Raw genomic sequence first — 12,455 nt, forward strand, 5'->3', positions numbered from 1 at the left:
CATCAGTGAATAGCAATAAATTGATTTTTATTAAACTTAATTTAGTTTTTCTCCTAGTTAGCCACCATGATCAATTAAGTCTGTTCCTGTTTATTTACAAATAGAATACATTTAATAAATTCACTTATTCAAAAATGACATTCTCCTCTTCATACTTTAGAGTTCAAAAAGTCAGATTTCTGAGGCAACTTCATTCATGAACTAATCCATTTGTTCAGCTAGTCTTAAAGTGCAGAGGCTGTATATCTCAAAGAGATACTATCTTCTCCCAATTGTTTTCCTTTTACAGTAAGCAATGAAGTCTATCTTCCCTTCCAGCACTTCTAAATCGAAAAAGAAATATTTAGGTAAGGATGTAATTTGGGAAAGATTAGTTTTACACTGCTGCAAAGAAAAATGTACAAAATTAAAACTGACATTAAGCCCTAAATCTTAATTGAAGAAGAAACTTCACAAACGATGTGAGGTCCTTACAGCATAGGAAAAGCTGTTTTTATCTAGACAAAAATTGTAATCTTCTAAATATCAGACAGATGGATGTTTAACTTTTGTAATAGTGTTCAAAACAAGTGTAATAGCTCTTGATTCTCCTTTGTAGAAAGTGTGTACCACCAAGTGCTGTTTGTACATAAAATGGAAGCATTTGTATATTTGATAAGCCAAATTCTATGTAACTTAATAAACACAGAACTCCACATCAAAATATAATGTCGTCCAGTTTTTCAACAGAGACTTAATAGTACAGACCCAAAGCAAGGTTTCATTAAGATTCACCGTTAAAAATTTAATATGTGATAGCATGTTGTAGCTTACGAGATAACAAAACAAAGTTACACTTTAATGCTGTACATTTTTACTTACTGTTCACTGAGTTGCAAAAAATCAGATTTCCACTAGATTTCCCAGTCAGAGAAATATCCTAGTTCTTTTTAGACTTGTAAATTCCAATATACTTTAATTGCAAGGTAAACCAGTATCAGCCACAGAGCTCCTTGTTTATTTTTTTAAACTAGTTTTAAACACTGGTATGTAATCTTTTGCAAAGTTAGGTCTTGACTCCACCTAACTTTGCAATTTTGAATAGGCAAGTGTAAAAGTTGCTTTACTAATTCGGAAGTCAAGAACTGTTTTGTATACACTAACTACATCGCTCCAATAATTTTATATGCCTAATACTATTTTTATAAAACTGTATAAGATAAATTGTAAATAGTTCCCTTTTTATAGAGTTGTCAGCCATGTAAAGTAGTAGCCAAATAATTCTAATGGATTTTAAAATTATACCTAGCTTTTAAAACTAAAATTTTTTTTAGGTATTTTTTAAAAGGCTGAAGTTTCCTGTGCAGTTCATTTTTTTTTTTAAAGTGATAACTCATAATAAAAATCCTTATGTCAACACATGACTGTCAGCTGCAATGATATGTTAGGCAGCTGGTTTGGTGAATTGGGTCATTGACTCAGTAACAAAGAATTCATACCAAAACACTTGTGCTTTAACAAATGCATACTCACACCCCTATCAAACCCAAAGAAATGTATACACAAATAGTTGTTTAAGATAGGGATGTGAAAAACTGAAACACTCAACCCTTTAAAATTTTTCTAGTAAAATTTATGGCCTATAAAAAGATTGAAGCCTTCCATTTACCGACAAAACATGTACAGCACAGACAGCCATGTTACAAACTTAGATGACAACAGCCCACTGAACAGTAGCCATGGATTCTTACAAGTACCACGCATCTGGCATGCATTTGAAGTGGTAATACAAGTTAAAGACCTCATCATCAATCCCCTGAACCACTTTACCCATAAAGATGAAGTAACTTTGTAACTTGTCCCATAATGGAAAGATGCGGAATACCATTCCATATCACAAGTGCTAGGCTTACTTTTTGTGTCAATTTGTCTATTTTCCACTGGAGATTTGGACCCTAGCATGATGAGAAATGAAAGCTTAGAGTAGCACAACTTGATATTTTAAAACAGTACATAAGTAGACAGCAGAAGATAGTTATGAGATGCCATCTCCAAGTTTTTATAGTTCTGTTATCAAATTCAAGTTTTAGTATTGGAATTTCTTACAGGAGTTTATTTCTTGATCCAGCTCTAGTGCAAGCTCCCAAATGTTAAAATTCAATATTCCATTAACCTATATGCTCTTCATCTTGGCCATGAGTTCTTCTAGGCTTTCCTCAGACTCTGCCACTGTTTCCCCAGCTAGAATGTTCTCCTCCTATTGGCACAAGGGGGAAAAATACTTAGTTTCTTTGCTCTGAAAAGAACAGGATATGAAGGATACAAGCAGTTCAGAATACAGAGTGATTGCAAGATAAGGCCCAAATATTACAACATAAGCTATTCCATAGCCATTTAGTTTTATGTGTCTGACCCAAAATCCATTGGTAAACTCCATTCTGATGAGGATTTAAGAAAATGAGTCTTTGATGCATAAGCATCAAAATTAAATTTCCCAGCAACTCAGCTTGACTTTTATTATAATTTGACATCTTTTAAAGGATAGAAGTAATTGGTGAAAATTGTGCTGACTGCCTAAACAACTGGGGAATTCCTCAGAGTGCTTAAAACCTATACACAAATAGAGAAACTGAAATTAATTATTTCCTACTGCCCTCAGAACTTGCTTCAAGCTAATAAATCCAGAATTTAAAATAATTTTATTGTAGATTCAAGCAGTAATGATTTGATTGTAAGATATACTGAGATTGAATGTACAGGGATGCAATTATTTTACTAGTATTGTTACAGATAGTAATAAGTTGATAGCTATTATGTATTCATCACTTTATGTAATAACTGAATGCTTTTTAGTACATTCCAAAGGATAGAGCACACAACTTCTTTACAGTGTTTTCCTCTATGATTAGTTTCACATAATATAGAAGCTTCTAATATGGTCATTAAATAAATCTATAAAAAAGGGGACTTAACATTACCTTGTTTGGTATGGTATAGGCTACCGTAATTCCTTCTGGAAGATCAGGAAGTGGACCAGAAGCAGCCTTCAGCTCCTCTTCTGAAACTTCCGATACCAGCTCAATACCTAAGTATCAAAAAGTCAACTAATTATTTAAATAAAAAATTGTAATCAGAGGATCAAAGTTATCCTTATCATTAGATGAAAACCACAGCAACCAGTCTATTAAAATACAAAAAAGTACTTTAACAGAACATCCAGTAAGAGACCTTTTAGGTCATCTGTTCCATCCAATCTTTCAATACAGTAGAACCTCAGTTACGAATGCCTCAGGAATGGAGGTTGTTCAAAACTCTGAAATGTTTGTTAACTCTGAACAAGACGTTATGGTTGTTCTGTCAAAAGTTTACAACTGAACATTGACTTAATACAGCTTTAAAACACTACCATGCAAAGGAAAAATGCTGCTTTCCCTTTATTTTTTTAATAGTTTGATTAATTTAGTACTGTACTTTATTTGCTTCCCCCTGATTGTGTACTTCTGGTTCCAAATGAGGTGCATGGTTGACTGGTCAGTTCATAACTCAGATTCTACTGTACAAAAATTTTTCCCTATAATATATTTTAAATGGCTCCAGGGATGGGACTTCCAACTCTCCTATGGGATTCTCTGTCATAATCTAAGTCATTCATTGTCAGGACTCTCCCCCTCCCCCGACAGTAGCTTATATTTTCATTTTTCTAAAAATACAATATTCAGAGAGTAACCATTTCAAGAGTGTATGTATTTAATTCTTTAACAAATGTGCTGACAGTTTCAGCACAGAAATTCTCTCAGTTGTTAATACCCTTATAGGGAATTTATATATATATATTTATATTTAATCCCTTATGTTATGGAAATATGGTTATGAGTACTCACTGACAGATATTTAAAAGCAACATGCAGCTAAACTTAGACCCAAAATTAAGATTTTGTATAAAAGATCATAGAAAAATCTAATGAATAGATATTTTCATAAGATTAAATAAAGTAAAAATATTGTATTGAAACTTCTTCTGAAGTATGGAGACTAAATTTTAACCTGTTCAGTGTATGAAAAACAAAACGTGAATTGGTTTAGTTTAACTGTCAGATTTATTAAAAGTGAAAAATCTGCGTAACAGATAGTGTTTAATAAAGGTTAGTTAAATTCCTTAGGTTTGCTTGTGGTGTCCTTTCAATTTTGAGTTGATTGCTTACCCCAGTCATTGTCTTCATGCATTATTTCTTCTTCCTGTTCAACTACTACTTGTTTTGGTTGTGCAGCCTCTTTTTTCTGAAAAGACAACATGAAAAAACAAAACAAATTTGTGGTTATTTTTGTTACAGGATTGAGGATTCAGTCTAAATATTTACATTAGTTAGTTTATGGCCTTTTAGAAAACATTTAAGGGTAACCGGCAAAGGATTAAAAAAAAAGGGCATGCTCTTTTACTATATATAAAGAAGGCTGAAAGGATTAGCTCCCCCAATTCAACATCAATGAGTAATGAACATTTTGGGGAAGATAAGGCTTTGAATATTCAACCCTCACACTCTTTAATTAAGAGTTTGAGAATCCACAATATTCATCTTCTATAAATCCTCAACAAATCTTACAGCAAAAGCAAGGAAGACCAAAAGTGATACTCCTGATATTTTTAATATAAGGATAAGTGTTAATCTTCTTTATTCATCAGAAAGCAAAGCATAATTTCGTACAGAAATCCATTAAATGTCATCTTTACACACTATTAAGCACGTTTATATGAGGTTACAGTATTGGGGCCTAAGTGATAAATATTTTATTAGTTGTTTGCAGTGGTATGTTTTCTAAGTCTTTGCTTACCTTTTACTTTAAGATGACCTACAAATACTTCTAAAAATATTTTAAATAACTTTAAAGTTAGATTATGTGCAATCAGCAGGAAACAGCCCACCATCCCTGCTTCAATTTTAAGTGATCTGCTTCATTTACCGCAGATCTTCAGCATACATTAAGAAAGACTCTTGAAAAAACACAAAGTGGATTTTTACCTTGTATTCTTCCTGCTGTTTCCTGCAATTTTTGTCATTGCAATGTGGGTTTGGTTTCATGGCCATAGTTGGAAAGAAATCCTGCATCGCATTGTAACCAAGATAGTAACTCACAATACCAAAATTCAATAAAAACCTGGAAAAACAGAATGAGAACTGCAGTGAAATGAAAGTATTTTCTTGTTTACAGATTCAGCATTGTCAATGTTTTTTCCAGATGTTATTTTAAAAAATATTTTGTACCCCCTCAAGCATGATATTGTAGTGTTATCCTAAATTATTGGTATTTGGTTTTAAATTAGAGAGAAACAAACCAGGATTTTGTTTTTTGTTTTGCAGTGTACACGTACCCTCACATCACATATCTTGGTCCTTTTAGCAAATGCCGTTGTACATGAGAGTGTATGAAAGAGCCAGATCTGTCGCTGGGAAAGAAAGTTCACCCATCCTGTAAGCTTATAAAGTCCTGAAGATGTTGAGTTCTTAAAAGTATCAGAAAGAAACCTGCTGGATTCTTTACACCAAGATATTGTAAGGTTAATCATAGAAGTTCATTCAAATCACTTACTTCAGAACATTTTGTACAAGAATCCCTGCAACTACTCCCATAGTGGTAGGAAGGCTGGCTGCACAAACTCCCTCTCGTTTTAATGTTTTTTCATCAATATTGGCAGCAACTACAAGCGGGGGAGCACACTGGGAAGAGGAAAAAAAGAAATCGCATTAAAAAAATTTAATAAAAACTACAGACCACACAGAGGCAATAACTAGAGTTACTCTACTAAAACAAGCCGTGGCTATATAGCCTTAAAATGCCAGCTCCCTTCACACTACACATGCTGTTTTTAAAAGCACAAACTAGAAACCCAGTGGATCCCAGTTTTCAGAAAAGGACCCCACAGTAAAGGATTGCATACCGCAAAACAAGCAGATTCACCAGGTATGATAAGTTGAATATGTCCTGAGACTGCATTTTCACTCACTCCAGATTCCATCCATATTTGTCCAAGCTCATTGCAGGCCTTGAAAGCACAGACATACGCAAGAATTACAATAAATTAACATTGTAGAACTTTATTGCAAAAGATTATTAGACAGAAATCATGCATTAGACTGATGAATTTGTGACTTTTACCCTTAAAGCCAGAAGATAAAAAAAAAAAAAAACAAGTAGATTAAAAAAGGTATGACTATAAACAATTTCTGTGTCTTCTTTTAGTAACACTGAAAATAATAAAATTCAAAGGCCAAATATGGATATTGGATCCAAGTGGACAGATCTCTGCACCTGTCTGGAGCCCCATTAAAATCAGTTACCAGGATCTAACTCACATGGATGCAGTCGCCAGATCATGGCCCAGAGTCTAATATGGCTTAGTAGGATTTTCTATTAAATTTCTTTACTGTTTTCTCCCTTTAATTTTATTTATTTTACACACATGCAAACACAAGCATGGATTCATTATATGTATACAATTATTTGCATATACATTATTTACACCCATGCAGATCGAGCTAGCAGGTGGATGGCAACAAAAATGTGTGTTTTGGAAAATACACTGCATTTGTTACAACTGTGAAGGAAAATAGCACTGTAAAAGAGGTGTGTACTAATTTTAAAATGTACATTATAAAATTTTCCATAGAACAGATATACACAGAAAGTCATTAGTAAATTTACTCAGGGCTTACAAGATATTTCAATACAAATAAATACACATAAAATTTAATGAAAAACACATTTTTCCTTTACTAACCATTACCTACTACCACATGTAACCTGTTTTACATGTCTACTCTTTATGCTCCAGGAACTGAATAAAAAGTTCATTTCCTCCCCACTTTTCCTTAGTTTCACATTTATCAACAGACTCCTTAACAAGGTTTTGTCGTCTTTATGGTGCATATAACTTCTGTAAATAATGATAAATAGAAGAATATATTAGCAAACCCACGAATGTATGTGCATACCTCAGGTGCTGTACTTACAGTGTTAATTGCCATACGAGCTTCAAAGTTGTCCACACAGCTCAGTACAAGATCAACTGGTTTCCCTTCTTCTAACCCACCGTTACTAAAGTAAATACCACAGTTTATGAGAGGACTGTTTTCAAAATGTATTTTTAAAATTACAGTCAAGATATTTCATTCTTTTCCGTAAATAAATTGAGGGGAAATATATTCCTATCAAACAAAGTAGTCTGAATCCTATTTAACACTCTCACAAACAGTCTCCAACAACTCAATAAAACACTGTTTATCCAAAATGTTCAGAGACATCCAGAGAATTAAATAAAAAGGCAGTTCCTAGAAATAGGGCCATCCAAGGAGTCATAACAGATTTAGATAAGAGGATATTTCAGATAAGAGGATATTTCAGATTAAAAGAAGTGCTTAACTGGGTATAATTTGCACCTTTTACAAATTTTAAGAAGTGTAGTACAAATTTTTATTTCCCCATATAGTTTCTCTTTGCAAAACACATCTGTAGTCATTCAAAATTAATTTGAGAGAGATTAACAACACTCATTTTCAATGGAAGTGAGTCAAGCTATTCAAAGGTAGGTATTGTGCAATTTGATATATTTTTAAAAACCATATGAGAGCTTCAATTTGGCTGGAAATCTAAAAATACACTAATGTACAAATGGAACAAATTTAATTTAAAGTAAGACAAAAAAATAAAATGCTAAATAAAATGCTATTTACCAAGATCTACTTGGATAACAGGACTAGGAAAACAAAAAAATGTCTATATATACATATATTTTACATCAAATGTGATTAGTCCTCCAACTGGAAAATAATGTTTAAAAAGAATGAAGCCATTAGAAAATTTTAGACTTTATTTATCAACAAACATTAAAAGAAGTCATCTATGCTTTTCTCAAAACATTTTACCTTATTCTATCCATGAAATGTTGAAAATTATCCACTGTTGTGATATTGTAGTTATGTACTTCAAACTGAACATCAGGATTAATATTCCTTGTGGAAAAAATAAAATCAAAGTGATAATGAATTCAGTAACACCACAAAAGAATTCCCTCTCCCATCCAGGTCACAAGAATTGCTGGAATCTTTAGAAACAAACTTCAGCTTAGTCTACCCTAAGGTTTGCTAGAATAGCTATACTGGCAAAGAGAGACAGCCACTGCTGCCAAAATGTGCTTTTGCTAGTGTAGCTTATGCCAATTCCCTGAATGAAAAGCTTTACTGGCAAAAATCACTTTTTTGTTGGTTTAAGTGCATCTTCACAGAGGCTTTTTCAGTGTAAAAAAGGTCATTAACACGCACACAAAACAATCCCACATCTACCCTACATTATATCAGCAAACATTCTACTGCAGATCAGTCCTTGGATTTCATATAAACATGCCATTTTTGTGGTGAGTCTTTTAGAGTGAAATATCTGAGTCTGAATTTGCATTCCACATTAAATATATTTTGATATCCCCTATTTACCTCAAAGTATGCTCCGCTGCCTGCACTTTACTTAGTCCAGCTTGATGAGGTTGAAAGAAGAGCCTGTTCATGTTCGCCAATTCCACCTTGTCATAATCAAACAGTAGCAGCTACAATGAAGATTACAGTAATATATATGAATTTTCAATGAGTTTCTGTTCATGAATACCATGTTGGTATTATAAACAGCAAATTGCGATAGGCCCTGATCCTATAAAAACACGTAAGTAGTTCCATCCACTTTACTGGAGTCTACTCACATGTAAAGCATTACTGATGTGTATGGACTGCAGGACTGGATGTTGAACTGCTGGTCACTAAGACCTGAGAACACCAAACAGTTCAGATCAAGTCATTAGAATGATGGTTAACAGCACACATTTATCTAAAATAAGCAGAATGTTCAGCAAATTATCCACATCAATAGACATTAACTTTGGTGACGGTTCTTTTGACATTCCTACATGTGATTATGTCAGGCTAATTTCTGATTGCAGTTTTGAGCTGCAGCTCTAGCATGTATATAATTATTCATTTTGAATGACTAGATAATACAGAGGAACATCTGTCAATTCTTATCAGGTCAGTAGACCAAAGAGTCAAGTATCCTGTCTTAGAAAGAGGCCATTACCAGTTTCGTTAGAAGAAATGATATATTAGGATAAGTTATGATATAACTATGGCTAAACTGAAAGCAGTACAGAAGGAATCTGATCCTGCAGAGTGTGGAGCACCCAACAGAGGGTAGGTCTGCACTATACAGGACTGGGCCCTAGATAATAAAGCTATTCTATTTGAACAGAGAAAATACAACCACAAAAGACTTATCACTTTCAATGTTTACTTCAGTATTACTCCTGTTTGCTTCAACTGACTTTAACATGGGTGCAGACTCAAACAAGAAATCCATCTTGCCAATACTTATTATATATAGGACTAGGTACATGAAAAAAATGTATATTACCTTACCAATGCCACATCTTGTCAACATTTCAGCAGTCACACTACCAACTCCACCAACACCTACTACTGCTACCGTAAAGGTACGGATTTTCTGTAGCAAGAAAAATAAATACAGATTAGTATGTTACAAAGTAGCCTTCATTATAAACAATTTTCTAAAACAAATATAATCATACCTCATAATCTTTCACGATTCCCATTCGTTTTAATGCCATCAGGCGGCTAGAAAAAACAAAACAAAAATAAATATCCACACTGTCAAGGAAAGCTCTCCCTAAATCATTGAGATACAATTATTTGAATACCAATAAGAAATGGAAAGAGTAGAATGACAAAGAACAAGCCCCAGAGGAGCTCAAAATGGAATTAGTGTTTACAGTCTATGCTGCTGGAATTCTAGTGTCAAGTTTGGATAACTCTAGGTTCAGCTGTGACATTTTTGACTACAGAGAAGGGACACACAAAGAGGTGGAATTAGCATCTATAATTTTATTTCTGAAATATTTAGATTTACACTACTTCTCTAAGGTATCTAACAGAAAAAGAGTCTGGATATGAATATATTCAGATTTATCATAGCATTCCTCTAAGATAACACTTTTTAAAAAAAGTAAAGTATAAAAAAGAAAACAATTAAGAGGTGTACTAGAGGTTGGAAGTCTAAGACTAAGGTTAAATAGTAAATAATTTTATAATTAATATAATAATGACAGATTCAAATGCAAAGAAAATGAGTTAATGGCTTTGAAACCAACACTAACATTAAAGATCATTCCTCTCCTAAGATACTATGACTTCTTCCCTCAAATCTAGTATTAAATAGTCACTAAAGCAGATTACAGAATTAAATTTTCCACTTTGTAGCTAGCTGCAATCAAGAATAAAAAGACCCGTAGTTTATATTATTTTCCATTTATTTAATTTGTTTTCCAATTCTATTTGTAAGGTTTATGCATTTCAGGAAGTTGAAGTATTGGGCACACTTCAAAATGAAAGCCACTATACCATGCAACCAATCTATCACTAGTATCACCATCACATTCTGTAAGCAGCACCTTGAAAACAAATAACATTTCCTGCCAGCTACAGTACAATGTGTCTAACTCTTCTGCAGACTGAGCTTCTAAAGTTACTGCCAGCTAAAGAATAAACTGAAGACCTCTGTGCTCATTACACTTAAACACTACTAAGTGGACATGTACTAAGTGAGAATGGAAACCCAACCCTATCAATAGAACACCAAGGCCCCAATGCTGCAAGCACTCATTCTTTACTTTATTAGCATAAATAGTCCCACTGAAATAAATTAGACTATTCACTGTATTATTGTTTGTTGGATCAGGACCTAATTTTTCTCTGTGTATGTATGGCATTTTCCTGAAACTAACATTTTCAAACAATTTTGAGGACTAATGTGGCTGCAACAACTTGTTTCCCAATGCCAGGTTAACTCCCTGATAACTACCTTTAAAAACAAAAATAAACTAGCTTTCAAGGAGAACAATAGTGGTACACCTTTTAACTCCAGTGAACCTTATTGAACTATGAGAAATAACTGGAGGGACTGAGCTATTTTCAGGTTGTTAGGACAGCTAGAATGGGGCTGATTAAACATAATCCTGCTACTAGAACATTTTAAATAGTAATACACTGCACTTACATGCACTTTTTAGAGATGATACCAGAGTGCTTTACAAAAGTACTGTATCTACACTATTTTATTATACAGCAATAGAATAAATAATAAAAGTGCAAAGTATTACCATTTAAAATTTTCCCAAAGCAGAATTATTTTAATCTATATATTATTATATAATTTCAGGGCAAACTGAGAAAGAAAGGTTATAGGACTGATTCTCAGAGGTGCAGAAATCCACACATTAATAGACACTTTCTGCATCTGACGAATGCATCTGACAAAGAGGGCTTCTGCCCACAAAAGCTTATGCCCAAATAAATTTGTTAGTCTTTAAGATGCCACAGGACTCTTGTTGTTTTAATAGACACTGCAGAGCCTCAGCACCCTTGAGAACCAGGCCCTAAATGACTCAATGTTTAAAAGTAAATTAGTGGAAATAAAAACCGGTGGTCCCAACTCCCATTTCCTCCTAAATATTGTATCCTATTTCCGTATGAGCAGCTTCTCCATGAGCAACTCACAGTGAAATACTTCAGTCTTAGAGACAGAAAATACAAAATAGTCTTATAATTAATTCATCACCAAGAAACAGATGGGGGAGGAAGGGCACATCAAACCACATCTTAGTGAATGAAACTGGGGCAGGTGTCTGAACCTGCTTAATAAATAATCTCTCCTAAAAACGGTGTGTGTGTGTGGGTCCGTCCGTCCGTCCTTTCCCCTCCCCACACCATGCAGGGAGCCTCCCTCTCCCCATAAATCCCCTGTACAACAGCCCCCCAAGGGCAGCTCTGGCCAATTCTCCCCTTCGTAATGACCCCCCCACTCCCCCCCCGTGTGGCAGCTCCCCTCCCCCCGCCCGCCCCATGGCAGCTCCCTCCCTGCCTCCCACGCCCCCTGGCTGCCCCCTTCCTCCCCACAGGGCAGCTCCCCCCGCCGTCACCTGTACGGGTTGGAGTCAGTCACCTCCGGGCTCATCCTCTCGATGGGGGCCCGCTGGCCCTGCCCCCCGCCGCCGCCACCGCCCCGCCGGCTCCGCTCCCTGCCCAGCGCCTCCTCCAGCTCCCGCACCCGGAGCTGCAGCTTCTCCACCAGACTGGCCGAGCAGGACGAGGCGGCCATAGCGGCGGCTACCGATCGCCAGATTCGCCACGCGGCGCGCGCCCGGCCCGGCAGCCAGAGCGGACAGCTGAGAGAGAGACACGTCTCCTACTCCCGGCCGGGAGCCACAGGCAAGGTCCTCCCCGCTGCAACCCAGCGCCCGCGCGAGGAGAGTTCCGGGCACAAAAGAGCCCGACCGGCCCGAGGGAATGGGTTGGGAAATGGAAGGGAGGTGTGGCGAGTCTGCTGCTTTCTGTGGTGTGCACTGTCCTAATAACAATAATCGATAA

At 35.6% G+C, this 12,455-nt stretch overlaps 1 protein-coding gene across 6 annotated transcripts; it reads right to left on the reverse strand.

Moving 5' to 3' along the window:
* Window positions 1-10: 10 nt before the first annotated feature.
* UBA5 (ubiquitin like modifier activating enzyme 5) lies at window positions 11-12,429 on the reverse strand. Of its 6 annotated transcripts, XM_067561767.1 has the most exons (14): window positions 12,008-12,429; window positions 9,602-9,647; window positions 9,427-9,516; window positions 8,463-8,572; window positions 7,899-7,985; window positions 6,987-7,071; window positions 5,915-6,019; window positions 5,566-5,693; window positions 4,998-5,133; window positions 4,182-4,257; window positions 2,958-3,064; window positions 2,153-2,236; window positions 1,893-1,934; window positions 11-323 (listed from the first exon to the last, which is right to left on the reverse strand). In XM_067561767.1, the coding sequence occupies exons 1-12, from the start codon at window positions 12,184-12,186 to the stop codon at window positions 2,153-2,155; spliced, it is 1,233 nt and encodes a 410-aa protein (XP_067417868.1). In that variant the 5' UTR covers window positions 12,187-12,429; the 3' UTR covers window positions 11-323; window positions 1,893-1,934. The 6 variants fall into 6 exon arrangements, 5 of the variants coding, with proteins under 5 accessions (XP_067417868.1, XP_067417866.1, XP_067417867.1 ...); XR_010922322.1 differs by lacking the exon at window positions 1,893-1,934 and having other exon boundaries at window positions 2,086-2,236; window positions 12,008-12,427; XM_067561765.1 differs by having other exon boundaries at window positions 11-1,934.
* Between the last annotated feature and the right edge of the window lie 26 nt (window positions 12,430-12,455).

Source organism: Emydura macquarii, unplaced genomic scaffold (assembly GCF_026122565.2).
Source record: "Emydura macquarii macquarii isolate MOO-44397 ecotype Brisbane River unplaced genomic scaffold, CSIRO-AGI_Emac_v2 contig_2422, whole genome shotgun sequence".
Taxonomy (NCBI): domain Eukaryota; kingdom Metazoa; phylum Chordata; order Testudines; family Chelidae; genus Emydura; species Emydura macquarii.